Source organism: Haliaeetus albicilla, chromosome 1 (genome assembly GCF_947461875.1).
Source record: "Haliaeetus albicilla chromosome 1, bHalAlb1.1, whole genome shotgun sequence".
NCBI classification, from domain to species: Eukaryota; Metazoa; Chordata; class Aves; order Accipitriformes; family Accipitridae; genus Haliaeetus; species Haliaeetus albicilla.
This window is the reverse complement of record NC_091483.1, coordinates 83,444,209-83,459,217: the sequence shown is the minus strand read 5'-3', so window position 1 is coordinate 83,459,217 and position 15,009 is coordinate 83,444,209. Positions and strand designations below refer to the sequence as shown.

Sequence of the window (15,009 nt, the reverse complement as noted above, 5' to 3'; positions counted from 1 at the left end):
CCTTCACCTCCCTCCCTCTCTATGGCTGTTCGGGAAGGAGGGGCAGCTCGTTGGGGCCGCTCTGTCCGCCCGTACCATAGAGCGTGGCCGGAAGCGGTCGCCTAGCAACGCGCGCTTCCCCTCCCGCCCCGGGGAAGCTTCTCGGCGGGCGCGGTGCATTGTGGGGTGGGGCCTGTCGGAAGGCGGCAGCGAGGGGAGCCGCCGGGATGATGGTGAGTGCCATCCGCCGTCATCCTCGCCGCCGCCGTGTCCTGCTGCCCGGGGGCGACCTCCTCGATCTCCGCCACCTTCCAAGGGCCGTGTTTGGCGTGGTTGTGGCGGGGGCCGGTGCGCGTTTGGGGTGGGCTGGGATGGCGGAGGCCGCCCTGCCGCAGAGGCCTGCCGTTAGACGGAGTGAAGGGGGGTGAGTCGGGTCCCGGTTCCCGCCGGGCTCCCGGGCCCGGTCGGGTGGGGCTGGGTGGGAGCGGTGCGTGCTGGGAGCTGTAGTCGTGCAGCTCGGTGCCTGGCGCTCCCGGAGCCCCCCGGCCCCGTGGCTGCTTCCCCCCCTCGGCCGTACGGCCCAGCTCTCCCCCGCTCCCGGCTGCGGGTCCTCTTCGGGTCCGGCGCTCCCCGGCTCTGAGCCCCGTTGCTCTTGCTGAGGAGCAGGCAGGCTGCGGCACAAAGGCGGCGTGTCTGCCTCTGCCCTGGTTTTCTCGGGGATGCAAGGGTTTCTTTTTCCATTGAGATCTCTGCTCCGAAGAACTCGGTACTTTTTCTTCCCCAAAATCTTCCTAGGATTTAGGGAGGTCTGACTGTGATCCTCACACCCCTCTTCTACTCGCATGTCAGGCCTTCAGCCTCAGCCATGTCGCTCTTCAGTGCAGCAGTTGTATGATTTTGCTCTCTGCCCGCAGGTGGCTGTTTAAAACCGGCTGCCTGACAAACTTTGGCTGTGTTTGGACTTTTTGAGCTCTGCCTGCAAGGCATGTTTGGTTTCCTTTCTGAAAAGGGCTAGTGCACTGTCAGAGCAGTGAGAAGCCCTTGTCTGCTGTGGCCTCTGGTATCCTCTAAGCTGTCTCCAGCAGTTTACTGTCAGGCAGGTGTAATCACTTAAATTGTGCTTGTCTACCACATCCTCTCTGTGAAAACATTTTTCAGCAGTTGCCATTCTTGGGGCAGCTTGGACTCTGATTTGAGGTGTGACAGGCAAAAGGCTGTTGTGCCCATTCTGCTGAACATCTTGCTGGCACTGTAATAAAAAAATATCACTGATCCGGTTGCAGCACTCATGCAGTTCTCTGCTGTCTCAGTAATTACTACATGTACTGTCTTCTCCAATCTAGCATCAAAATGAGAACTTCGCTGAGCTGTGCTATATGGAGGAAGCCAACTTTTGGGGGCAGTTACGGTATGGTCCCGGAGCGTATACTGGAGGCAGCTGGGTGAATGCCACTTACGCTGTGGGAGATGGAAAGCAGTTAGATTGTGTGATGGCAGAGGAATTTTAAGGAGGCTGTAGGTTTTGGTCTTGGTCTTTTTGCATGATGGTAGCTTGCTGGTCTGTGTGAGGAATTAGCTCCAGGCTGTCCGCAGGCTGTCGGGTTTGGAGTAACAGCTCTGCTGCGGGTTCTCTCTTCAGCCAACACCAGTTATCCTGCTGAAGGAGGGGACGGACACCTCGCAGGGGATCCCCCAGCTTGTCAGCAACATCAATGCCTGCCAGGTTATCGCAGAAGCTGTGCGCACTACCCTGGGACCTCGGGGCATGGACAAGCTCATTGTGGATGACCGGGGTAAGCACTGGGCAGTGGCCTTCCACAGCCATATAGAAAAGTGACTCGGAAATGATCTCCAAGTGTAGTGCATGCTGGCAGCGTGCATATTTACTCATATCTTCGTATCAGTTAAAACCAGCATTTGCACATATGCAGACTTCAACTTCCTCACCCCATGCTAAACTTAACTCTCATGATAGAGGTTCAGTTTCTGTCCCAGTGTTCGGTTTAACACCTTGACTCTGGCCTCCGCTGTTGGAGAAGAAAGTTGTCAGACCTACCTGAGGAACTACCTGTTTGCTGCCTACTAGCCTGAGTTAAGGCAGCTGTGGTCTTTGTTGTGAGATTAGGTAGATCCAGGTTTAGTGTGACCACATACAGGAAAGTCCATGCCAGAAGGGAGAAATGGTGTCTTGAACCTGATCTTCAGGTATCCCTGACCATCTCTATTTATTTTTTAAATGAGGCTCATAACATGTGTGGAGTTACTCAGCACTTGTTGTGGCTGAGCATGAGGCCAGTGGATGTTACTGGGATAATTTTTTTGTTAATGTGATTTAGGGATGAGACTCGCCTCCCTCTGAGAAGACTTGTATGAAGTCACCAAACTAATACATTGTTTGTGGTTTTTTTATTGCGGTTACTGAAGGGTGGGGTGGAATGTCTTAGAATTGTCTTTAAATAGTTTTTGCAAATAGAAACTGTAATAACTTTTATTAAAAAGGATAATTGGATTTGAATTTACCTAATAACTAATATGATTGGTTTCTGGTCTCTTCACGTGAGTGTCAGACTAGAATACCTGTTTTTATCTGTCTGGGGAGGCTATTGAGAAGTAAGAGGGAAATGAATTCAAAGCCCCTATTAATTGGTGTGGAGAGTTGTTCTGCACTCAGACTAACTTCACTTAATCTGCTCTAAAAATGGACTAAAAAGATGCTCTTAATATGGAATGGAGGTACCTGCTGAGACACCCTGTGTGCCACACCCCTCTCCGTGGGGTGACCCCTTCACTTTCCTTTTTAGCCAATTTATAGTTGTCTGTCTGTAGGATTGTATTAGAATATCATGGTGATCACACTTCATAGGAGAAAAAACCCAGTTGTTTGGCTGAAGAAAAACTACTTTTAAGTGGGAATTTGGAAGGAGAGCCTGTGGTTGTTCAGACATGACAAAATTCACAGTGATGCAGGACTGGGGCTTGATTGGGGAACAGTGTAGCGTAATAATGGGTTGGGGACATGTTTGACCTGTGAAGCATAGTGAGACTGGCTGGTCTGAAATTACTGTTGTATTAACGTCTCTCTGAGGTCTGAAAAGCTCCCTTGCATGTTGGGTGCCCTTTCGCAGCGACAAGGGCCTTTAGTCACGGCATTCAAGCTTGACTTCCTTTTCTGTGTCAATCCTAGGCAAAGCCACTATCTCTAACGATGGTGCCACCATTCTGAAGCTCCTCGATGTTGTCCATCCGGCTGCAAAGACGTTGGTGGACATTGCCAAATCTCAGGATGCAGAGGTAGGAGGGTAACCTGGCTGCGCTCAGAAGCGTAACATGCAGCAGCAAGCTTGCTCACGTTGGTGGTTCTGTGGACTTTGTGTTAACTGGTGGGAACTGCTCATGGAGTGCTGGCATTTATTCTGGTTTCTTTATTGATGCCATCTATTTTGTCATAACTTTGAAAATCTTCTACACTGTTTCAGCCAGATCTGATGGGTGGTTTGGAAACTTCAAAGATAGGAAGTTCACATTTCATGAACATAGGTGACTGGGAAATGAGACTTCACCCTCAAACGGGATGTAGTCTGAACCCAGCCCTTCTTAATCACTAAAGAATCCAGCCGCAAATCTGTGAACAGAGAAAATTATGAAATCTGATTTCCTCTGGAAGCCCTTGCATTGTTTTGAAGCTGCTATCGCAGCGGCTCTGCAGCATGTGGATGACACAGAGCATTTCCTCTCCATGCAGGTTGGTGATGGTACCACGTCTGTAACTCTGCTTGCTGCTGAGTTCCTGAAACAAGTGAAGCCCTACGTGGAGGAAGGCCTCCATCCACAAATCATCATCCGTGCCTTCCGCACAGCAACGCAGCTGGTAAGGCAGCACTGCTCGTAGCTGAGGGAGGGCTCAGCTGCTGCTGCAGAGCTGAGGGGTGTATTGGGCTTCACCAGAGCATCTAGGGAGAGGAGTTGTGTGCCAAAGAGGAAAAATAACACACTTCCAGGCAAGATTCAGTAATGAATGGGCATGGGGAGTGACAGTAACGATCACTGCGAACATCAGCTACGTGGCGTCAGTGAGCTGCTGTTACCAGTTAGTGCCTCTGGAGCGCTATTGCTTCTTCTGTTTCTTTTTTTCTCCAAGGAAGAATGAATAAATGGGAAAACTCGTTTCCCATTCTCCTGATGTCTGTTACTCCTTAGTAAACCTTATGTCTTGTGAAGCCCATCAGTCCCATTAAGCTGAATCTTCTTTGGAGGTTAACTCTCTCAATAGCCCTTTGGTTCCCCAGATCTCTGCTGAAAGCAGTGGAGCACCTCTGAGCCTCTTCCCGATCCTCTTAAACTTATATTGGTGTGTTTCTTAGAATTACTGTGCTGGAAGGGGTGGAATAGCTTAAATGCTTGAAACTTTAGGGATGTTGAAGTAGGGAATAAAAGATAAAATAAAATACAAAGAGAGAAGTTGGAGATCTGATCAGCTCACAAGCATGAATCATTAATCCAGCTGTTGGCTTGTGTTTTGACAGGCTGTAAACAAGATCAAAGACATTGCTGTTGCAGTGAAGAAGGAAGATAAAGAGTAAGTTTCCCTTACAGATGACCTGGTTGTGTAGCTGGGCTTCAGTTAGCTGGTGTGAGGGCATTTCTGACTTCTGCTCTGGCTCTGGCTGAGGTCTGGAGGTCAGGCCAAATAGCTGCGGCCCCACACTGGGGTTATTCTTGAGGTTTTTGGGATTTCCTCCTCCCAGGGAGATGCTGTGCTCTCACTTGGGCTGCAGCAAAGTATGTAGGCCAGTGTCTTCCAGTGCACATAGAGGAAGCTGGGTACCAAAATAAGCGGCCTGATTTCTTTTTTGCAGTGGTGGTGGAGACTTACGGCTTTTGCTGTAATCAGTGGCGGTGTTAAATGCTCAGCACTTCTCTGAAAATCAGATCACTTTTTAGCTGTTGCGTACATGAAGTTAGATAGCTAATAGCAGTGAGGAAATGATAGCTTCAACTGAGGTGAGAATACTAGAGTTTGCTTTCTCCCTGCATTCTAAGCTCTCGTCTGCTTGATCTGATGTTGCTAATACCTGCAGTAAAACTTCAAGTTGAACTGCATAACTATCTTAAACCAAAATGAGCTGTATCCTTCCTACTGTCCTGTGATGCAAAATAGAGTAGTTCTTGTGGTCAGCAGTAACTTGGGTGATAGAGCCTGGGAGTTAGATCTGTATTTCCTTGGTGTCCCTTGTATCATCTGTTAGGGCATACATTATCTGAGTGTCGTGGTTTAACCCCAGCCAGCAACTAAGCACCACACAGCCGCTCACTCACTCCCCCCCCATCCAGTGGGATGGGGGAGAAAATCGGGAAAAAGAAGTAAAACTCGTGGGTTGAGATAAGAACTGTTTAATAGAACAGAAAAGAAGAAACTAATAATGGTAATGATAACACTAATAAAATGACAACAGTAGTAATAAAATGATTGGAATGTACAAATGATGCGCAGAGCAATTGCTCGCCACCCGCCGACCGACACCCAGCTAGTCCCCGAGCTGCGATTCCCTGCCCCCACTGCCCAGTTCCTATACTGGATGGGACGTCACATGGTCTGGAATACACCGTTGGCCAGTTTGGGTCAGGTGCCCTGGCTGTGTCCTGTGCCATCTTCTTGTGCCCCTCCAGCTTTCTCGCTGGCTGGGCATGAGAAGCTGAAAAATCCTCGACTTTAGTCTAAACACTACTTAGCAACAACTGAAAACATCAGTGTTATCAACATTCTTCGAATACTGAACTCAAAACATAGCACTGTACCAGCTACTAGGAAGACAGTTAACTCTATCCCAGCTGAAAACAGGACACTGAGTTAATACTTCAGAGAATGTGCTGCCTTCAGAGGGTTTCAGAAACTTCTTACTGCCTTTGGATGAAGGAGAGGGCGCTTAGCCCTGCTGTTTTGCTCAGGCCTGTGGTGTCTAAAAGCCAACTGACCTGGTCAGTGCTAGTCTGATGCTCGGGCTTTAAAAGGGAGAATTATACTTTGACAGTCTGGGCTTTGACGTGTGTGCCTGATTTCTCCAACAACAGAAGGGACCTGATATTTGCCTCTATCAGAGTGGATTAATCATACCACATACAACATTTAGGGATCTTGTGAAAAGAATCAGCAAGTGAACGAGACCTTGTTTTTTCTTTCTTTCTTGCAGAGAGCAGAGAAGTCTGCTGGAGAAGTGTGCAGCCACAGCCCTGAGCTCTAAGCTGATCTCCCAGAGCAAAGAGTTTTTTTCCAAGATGGTTGTAGATGCTGTCATGATGTTAGATGACTTGTTACAACTCAAAATGATTGGAATAAAGAAGGTCCAAGGAGGTGCTTTGGAAGTAAGTTCTGTCGGAGCCTATCCTGAAAGGATAGGAGATAGCGATCACAGTTCCTTTGATGGGTTGACTCTACCAGAAATGCAGCCTGGCTGATAGTGTGTGTTAAGGAATTACCAAGGTGAAACAAAGCTGTTGATGTGAGTAAAACACTTAGCAAGTAGGGCTGGATTTCTTTTCTGTAGATAGAGAATCTGGGTTTTTTTGAGTCAAATGTATCTCGCTGTCCTCTGTAGCGAATGTTGTTACTGATACAAATGCCATTTATATCTCTGCAAATAATGAAATATTTTTTTGAGGGGGAGTCTTTGTTACTTCTGGAACCAAAAGCCATACAGTGCTGGTTATATGCCTGAGTACAGGGTTGGGAAAAATGCAAAGCAAATGTTGTGAGGGAGCTGATCTAGCAGTGGGCAGGGCAGATGGGCTGTGTGGTTCGTACCACAGTGATGGAATACCTGTCGTGTACGGGACTGCACGTGGGTGTGTGGTAGGGAGTTGCTCTCAGGCTGTGGGAGAGCTGGTGTGTCTGTGCTCTCTCCTGCCTGCATCCTCTGTAGGTTTGGCCCGTCACTTGGGACCCTTCTGAAAAGTAAAGCCCACCACAATCTGTGGATTATTATTCTGTGGCTGTTACTGTCTGTAAACACTCTGCATGAGCATTTTCATTGAGAAGAGACATTATAATTACACCATTATCTTGCCCAGACAACTAATTTAGTGAATTAGGAACGTTTCAGCATCTGTTTTTGTGGTGTCTGGGCCTGCTGGTATTCTGAGGCTTGCAGAAACTGGTCCCCTGGAGGGGCTGGTGTCTCCTGCTCTGGATAAAAGCGGCTCTCCCTAGACTGTATTGTTTTGCCCTTGTATTCTGTTGTCAGACTCCTTGGAAACCTGTACGAGGATGGGGCAAATAATTTAGCACACTACTTGTCCGGGTTGGCTTGTTGAGAGATCCTGGGTCATCTCACCCTGTCAGCAAGAGCAGAGAAAGTCTGCTTGTCCTAGCTTAGGAGGGACAGGGATCCTCTGGGCTTCACTGGCTGGGAAAAGCCAAGTCTGCAGCGTGTGGTTAGATACTCATGGAGTAGGAGATGTAGATGCCGATTTCTCTCCCAGCGATGAAGCCGAGAAGTTCACTTCAGGGGGCAGTGTTGGGCAGCGCAGTCCTCCTGCAAAACAATCTCGGAGGTGGTGATGGAGCTGGGAAAAACAAACTAGGGCAAAAAAACCCCACACCAAACCCCGAGTGTGGGTCTGTGGATGAGCAGTATCTGTCTTCAAAGGGCAGAAATGGGAAAGACATCAGAGGGAGAACAGATTGCTCCATCCCTTGATCCTCAGGTTGTGTATAGCATCTTTTGCTGCAGTGTCTTGAGGGGTAGAAAGGAAGTGATGGAAGCTGGTTTTGTGAACAGAGGGAAGAAAATATTTGCTGCTTATTTTCTCCAAAAGTGGGTTAATCAAAGGAGACAGCTGTTGGTGAGCGCTTTGTAAATGAGGACTCTGAAAGCAGGGAGTGTCCTGTGAGAGTTATTAACCCTGTTGAGAAAACCTTGGGAGGCTGAGCCTAACACAAATCCCTGTCTTCAAGGACTCTCAGCTGGTGGCCGGAGTTGCCTTTAAGAAGACATTCTCTTATGCTGGGTTTGAAATGCAGCCCAAGAAGTATCAGTCTCCTAAGATTGCCTTGCTGAATGTGGAGCTGGAGCTCAAAGCCGAGAAGGACAATGCTGAAGTCCGAGTAAACACGGTAGAGGTAAGAGCCAAAAGGGGAGCCTGTCCTGCTTCCTCATGCCCACAAGATGTGGTGCCTGCTCGAGGGCCAGTGGGATAAATGGGATTGCCTTCTGCACATCCTTCCTCTGAAAATAGCTGGTGGGTTACGCGGCCTCGTTTGGGAGAAGGGTATGGCAGACTTTGAATTACAGCAGGTTTAGGGCATGTTTCTGCTCAGTCATCGTGCCTCAGCTATGCTGTGGTAAGTCGTCAGCTGTGTGGTGACTTCTTTAGGCCTAACAAGTGGCCTTCCAGGGAAAGCTTATTAAGCAGTGCTTTAAATGCTGAAAGAGCCTCTGCATATTTAAGCAAACAAGGTAGCCATTTGGACAGTAGTTCTCTTTCCAGCTTGTTAAAATGCCTTTATGAAATATGGTCGTTCTCTGACACCTTCTTGGAAAGTACCGCAATATTGCATGCGCTTTGTTCCTGCATAACTGTGGTATCTAAAGATCTCTGGGTGCTTTGCTTTTGGGGTCTTGGCCCCGCTGTGATCTTAGTAATTGTTTCCTTAAAGTTCCCCCCTCTGTCGTGGTGAATACCATGGTCTTTTCTGTTGTAGTTGGCTGCCATCTGTGATGTTGCTGTGTGCTTTTGTAAGCTTTCCCAGCTCTCTGGCTGTATTTCAGTGACAGCTAGAGCACAACAGGCTTTTGAAGCCTGAGGACACTGGTAAAGCACGAGGTTTCTCAGGATCTGTTTTTTTCCTCTGTGATAGATACTGTAAGTGTCCCCACCCCAACGTCCATGCACAGTTCTGTGAACACCTCTCGGACATTAGTGTAATCCCTTCTTCCTCCTTGTGCTCTCTCTCTCTTGAGCTGTTGCTGCCTCTCTGTCAGTTCATCCAGCCCCTTTATCGACTCAGTTCTGCTGCTGGATTTAACAGACATGGCTCTTTGGCATGAAGTAGAGCAACCTAAAATCACCTGTGAGTCTTAGAAAGCAGTTGTCTGCCAGGGCCGCATGGAGCAGTGTCACTCCTGCCTTTGTTTTAGAAGAGCTCTCCTATTGCAGGCGCAGCGGGACGGCATTGGCAATCCTTTGTAATGTGAGCGCTTGTCCCTTTCTCTCTCCTCCCTGCTAGGATTATCAGGCCATCGTGGATGCTGAGTGGAACATCTTATATGACAAACTAGACAAAATCCACAAGTCGGGAGCCAAAGTTGTCCTGTCCAAACTTCCTATTGGTGATGTCGCTACTCAGTACTTTGCAGATAGAGACATGTTTTGTGCCGGCCGTGTCCCGGAAGAAGATCTCAAGCGAACTATGATGGTGAGCTGCCTCATTTCAGAATAAAGACTTCTGATTTAGTTTTAACAGTGCCAGGCTGGTCATTCCCAAAACAGGGCAGCAATCGGTGACTGAACGCACTGTTCCTTACAAAGATTTAAAATTAAAATAGCATAATTTTTGCCAGTGTGGTTACTATGTAAAGTTGCCATATACTGACAAAGCTGTTCCTTGATGGAGCAAGCAATCACACGCTAATTGCATCTGCACTCCTTTTTTTGTTTCTTTGATGTTGCTATATATTAGGGTGTGTACATTGCATTGATAGAAGCTTCTTTTCCCTAGTTCTTGCCTGTTCCATCGTGAGTAGTTTTTTCCTAAGCTTTCTTTGTGTAGCTGCTGGACTCTAGAGCCTGTGAGTCAGCACTTACAAGAAGCATAATCTTACTTTGCTGTCGAGGACTATTTCTGATGTTGTTAGCCTGTCTAGATACATGAGATGGGAGGGGAAGTAGAAAGTTTTTTTCCTGAATCTGGCCTGCAGGGTGGTTTTGCATCAGCTAAAAGGCTGGGCTGTCTCTGAAGCGTGGAAGCCTACTGGGCAAATTTGTCTTGTTTGTCAGTGTTGCTAATGCCGTGTTTTATCTCCTTCCCATGCAGGCCTGTGGCGGTTCCATTCAGACTAGTGTCAATGCCCTGTCGGATGATGTTCTGGGCCGATGCGAACTCTTTGAGGAGACTCAGATTGGAGGAGAGAGGTAAATACATCAGCTGTGAACCTGTGGTCCTGTGTAAGCACTCCAATACTAGTTTGAAAAGTTAGGGTTTAAGTGTTGGCAGGTTTGAGCATCCCTTGAGGTGATGGTGTGAAAACAAGATTGCATTATTGCTGCTTTTTATGAGGCTGAGGAAGGGGGCAGGAGTAAGCTTTCTTCTAAATCTTACCTCTTTCCACAATGCCTTGTAGAAAGCATAGTATTCTTTCACTCATAACTTAAAAGGAGTGCATTTTGGGATTGATGGAGGCACTCGTCTGATATCTGACACTTTACTATCACTGCAAATGAAGCTGGGTGCTATATAATGGGGTTCTTCCCATCGCTAGAGGAGAAATCCTCTTTGGGGCTGTCTGCCGACATCTGCTGTGTTCCTGCCAAGGGAAAATGAGAGCAACGGTTTAGCACAAAACCCTAGCAGCAGGAAGAGTGGATTTTCCTGGGTCAGCTTGAATTTCACTTGTACCTTGCCTGGCTTTGCTCCTTCTTAGCTCAAGATTTGGTAGGGACACTGTGTAGGATGAAACAGCTTCAGTCATGCATCTGGCTTGCAAAGAACTTCTCTGTTCCCATACTGTTGTATTGGTGGAAAGCCTGTTCAGCAGCAGCACTGCTTCTCCATCGCCGTAACCCTTCTTGCATTGTGCCATTGGCAGGTATAACTTCTTCACAGGCTGCCCGAAGGCAAAGACTTGCACGGTAATCCTGCGAGGGGGTGCAGAGCAGTTCATGGAAGAGACGGAACGGTCCCTGCATGATGCCATCATGATAGTCAGGAGAGCAATCAAGGTAAGGACCAGCAGAGATACCTCCCTGCCAGATTGGCATTGGGGTTGTTGATCGGACCTGGCACAGCTGTAACTCTTTCTAGAAACCTTTTCACACACCAGCATTTGGCTGAGGTCTCTGTGGAGAGACTGGGAGCTTTCAGCCAGCAGAGTGGAGTGTGCAGACGGGCAGCATCTGATTGATTAACTCAAGTGCTGTTCTTTGGCCAAAGCAGCATTCTCTCTGCAGTGTTGCCAGCTGCTTTTCAGGCACGCCTCGTTTTTGCCTTCTCTCCAGTACAGCTGTAACTTGTGCTTGCTGGGTTGTGGTGTGTTCTGTTAACACCTCCATCCTAAAGGGAATGCAGTCTTCTGGGTGTGTCGGGTAGATCTTCCGTAGATGTGAACGGCGAGATTGATTTCATGTGCATGTTGGCACCCGTTAAAGCCACTTGTTCCTTCTCTTGGTGACCAGTCTGCGGGGTGACTGTCCCCTGGCTGGGAAGGTAGGCTGGGAGCACCAAGAGAGAAGTCTGCGGCATGTGTGAATGTGAGCTCTGCTTGTGGAGTTGCTGGTTCTGTGTGATAGATGCCGCCTAACTGCGGGCATTTCTGGGTTATGCATAATAACGTGTTGATGTGGTGTTTTCTGGTTAAAAACAGCTTTGAGGCTGAGAGCCCTGAGGGGATGGGAAGAAGCATGTCAAGATTTTTGGAACTGTTTTGCTTTTAGAAAGAACATCCTGATCTTCCTACTGAAACAAATAGGGAGGGGAAAAAAATAGCAGAACTTGGCTGCGAAGTGCTGCTGCAAATATCTTTAATTTTGAATGCTTTACAAAAGTGAGGGAAACTTGCCCAGCAGGAGGGGGCTGTGGTCTGCCATCCCTCCCCTGGTACAGTGTCCCCAAGCCACCCCTTTTATCTTGTGTGCTGCTGGTAGCTGCCACTGGAGGTTCTTGGCCTGTTTCTGAAGCTCCCAGCAAAGCTGGCAGGAGCTCCTGGGAATAGCAGCAGCCTGGGCTATAGATTCCCCTGGGCCTGGTGTGTCTGCATCACCTTGACATGCAACATGTGCAGGAAAGGAGGCTTTCCTGCTCTTCCCCTTCCTGGAATGAGAGTGAGAGTCTCCCCTCTTCTTTTTCAGAACGACTCGGTTGTTGCCGGAGGTGGTGCGATAGAGATGGAGCTTTCCAAATACCTGCGGGACTATTCCAGGACCATTCCAGGCAAGCAGCAGCTGCTGATAGGTGCTTACGCTAAAGCCCTCGAGATCATTCCCCGCCAGCTCTGCGACAACGCTGGCTTTGATGCCACCAACATACTGAACAAGCTCCGAGCCAAGCATGCGCAGGTAGGTGCCCACCTTTGAACTGAGGGCTGTTAGGGAGAGCCAGTAGTGTGTGTGATTTCTTTCTTTCTTTCTTTTCTTTTTCTTGTGCCTGATGGTTCCGGTGTAATTCAGCTAAGCCCATGTTAGGCATGTGTCCTCTTTGATTAAATGCAGTGTTTTGTTTTCAGATCAAGTGTGGGCTTGGTGCAGGTTTCTATAAAAGGAAATGATCTGTTTTCCCTTTGATCGCAGCTGTCGGGTGACTTCTAGAGCTGGGAGTTTTGATTTGCTGTTTAAAAATGCATCATTTGTCAGGAGGGAGGCTTCTATATTAAACATTAAAGTAATTAGAGTATAGAAGTTGGCCGAGCCGTGTGATTGCCAGAGGAGCTGCAGACTGAGGGTCCTGATTGCTCGTGATCGCTTCAGATCTTGCAGGGAGCGTGTGCGTGCGTGCACGCGCAGTCCCAGTTCAGGCAGTTAGAGGTTGCCCCTTGGCTTCCCTTGGAAGCAGCTGCCCATTTGTGGGGTCACTCCCACCACGTTTCATCCTGCTGATGATTGTGGGGTTAGGGGGAATGCCCCGAAATGAGCGGTTGCATCTTGGGCTGCAGAAACGGGGGCTGTGGGTAGGGGAGTGAGACAGCAGTGGAGTGGAAGCCAGTCCTGTAAATCTGCAGCTTCCTGGTCAAGTGGAGCATGCCTCCGATTTTATGAGGCTTTGGTGGCACTGTTTACTGACAGCAAAGGCTTTTTGGTTTTGTTCTGTTTTGTGTTTTTTTTTTTCCTTTGTGTTTTCCTCAGATATTCTGCCTTCATACAGCAAGGTCCAGTCTCTGCCTCTCCCTGAACATTTGCATGTCTCTGTTTCCCAGTGCCCTGGCCCCCCAGGTCCTGATTAGCCCAATAATGAGACCCTCTTCCCTCTTCTTTCCCGCCAGGGAGGTATGTGGTACGGCGTCGACGTGAACAACGAGGACATCGCCGATAACTTCGAGGCCTGCGTGTGGGAGCCGGCCATCGTGCGCATCAACGCGCTGACGGCGGCCTCTGAGGCTGCCTGCCTTATCGTCTCTGTGGACGAAACCATCAAGAACCCCCGTTCCACCGTGGACGCTGCGCCCAGCGGACGGGGCCGGGGCCGAGGCAGACCCCACAACCACTGAGACCCCGCTCTCCCCATCAGGTGTCGTGATGGGGGCTGGCGCTCTCCTCCAATGTGCAAAAGTGAAAAAAGAATTGATTTCTAGCTTAATTAACTGGCCATTTACCATATGGTCATTTTGAGGGCTTACAGGCAACCACTGACCTTGTTTAATTAGAGTCCAATCTTGGCCTCGGCAGTGGCAACCTCCTGCGAGATGCCCTGCCCCAACATCTCCTACACAGCACTGATCCCCTTAGGCTCGCCTCGTCCTTCCGCTTGGAAGCCGCGCTGAGCGGAGCCATCTTCAACGCTGGCAGGTAGTGCAGCGAGTGTGGGGTTTGTTTGTATTTATACTTTTTTTTTTTCTGTTTTGTTTTGTTTCTGCTGGGGTTTTTGAACCCACGCTCAAACACAATAAAACGATGACTTCGTTTCAGTGGCAAACTGGGGTCTTCCTTTGTTCTCTGCTGCTTGCTTCGTTCTGCAGGGTGGTAGCTCATGATTAGGGTTAAAAGGTTAACCTTTCAGACTGGTTTTTGCCCCATTTAAAAGCAGGCGCTGTGCTGGGAAGCAGGACTGACTCCCAGTGCACCACAGTTCCCTGTGCTTCCAAGACAGATCGCCTCCATGTGCGTTCTCTCTTGGACCTCTCTGATGCTGCTGGGTGACATTTCTGCTTGCTTTTGGCGCTTCAGGGATGGATCCCGGCACTTGGGGCGTCTCTGGCAGGAAAATTGTCTTGGGGAATATGGGGAGTCTTGGTGGAAAGTGTTAATGGAGGACAGTGGAAGAAATTTGGTATCTTATCTGGTCTCAATCCTTTGAGATCTCATTTAATTAGGCAAGTCAATGGTCTGTTATGCCACAAAATGTGTTATTTCTGCCTCGTTCGTAAAGTGCTGCCACATGACAGCCGCTATGAGCCCTATTAGAGACATCTGCCGGGTCCCCGAATGTGACCCTCGTGGCCGTTCATCCCAGCTGGAGCACGGTTGGCAGCGTGTGAGCGGTGGTACCCAAAAGCGAGCGCTGTTAACAGCTTTCGCGTAAAACCCTCTCGGTGTTTCTTAGCGGTGGCATTTAAAGACGAACGCTCCGAAGAGAAAACACAGCAGCTCTGCAGCCTGGGAGAGGTAAAAGCGGGAATAGTGGGGGCTGATCCTGTGTCCCTCTGTGTGGCACAGATCCTCGGGGCTGAGGGTGTTTCCCCTCCAGCGACCAGGAGCCGGAGGAAGGTGTTTTCCTGATGGCAGCGTGGTCCCATCTCCCTGCGCCCAGGGCTGCCTCACCCTCACCAGACCTGGGGGAAGCTGCTTCCCGCACGCTGCCCCACTTTGTCCCTGTGCCCCATGGGGCTGGATCAATGGAGACCACGGCCCCCACAATCCTTGTATCCTCAAGGGGTGGGAGATAGGGGGAGGGACGCTTCCAGTAAAGCTCCAAACAGCAACTGGTCCCACTGGTTTGGTACTGGAGCTGGCCAGCGCTGGCCTCTGTTTGGTGTGGCCCCCGGGAGAGCGAAAACCCCACCTCAATCTCAAGAGTCTTTATTCAACACTGAATCATAAAATAGCTCTTTACACACTTTTTTTTTTTTTTTTTGTAATTCTTTAAATACACATTGTTTACACTCGGCA

The 15,009-nt window shown here is 49.0% G+C and overlaps 1 protein-coding gene across 1 annotated transcript; it reads left to right on the top strand.

The window, feature by feature from the left end:
• Window positions 1-69: 69 nt before the first annotated feature.
• Window positions 70-13,816, top strand: CCT7 (chaperonin containing TCP1 subunit 7). Its single transcript, XM_069797100.1, has 12 exons — window positions 70-212; window positions 1,619-1,772; window positions 3,164-3,270; window positions 3,722-3,847; window positions 4,503-4,555; window positions 6,168-6,339; window positions 7,931-8,095; window positions 9,203-9,391; window positions 10,010-10,107; window positions 10,782-10,914; window positions 12,040-12,246; window positions 13,167-13,816. The coding sequence occupies exons 1-12, from the start codon at window positions 207-209 to the stop codon at window positions 13,389-13,391; spliced, it is 1,635 nt and encodes a 544-aa protein (XP_069653201.1). The 5' UTR covers window positions 70-206; the 3' UTR covers window positions 13,392-13,816.
• Window positions 13,817-15,009: the final 1,193 nt, after the last annotated feature.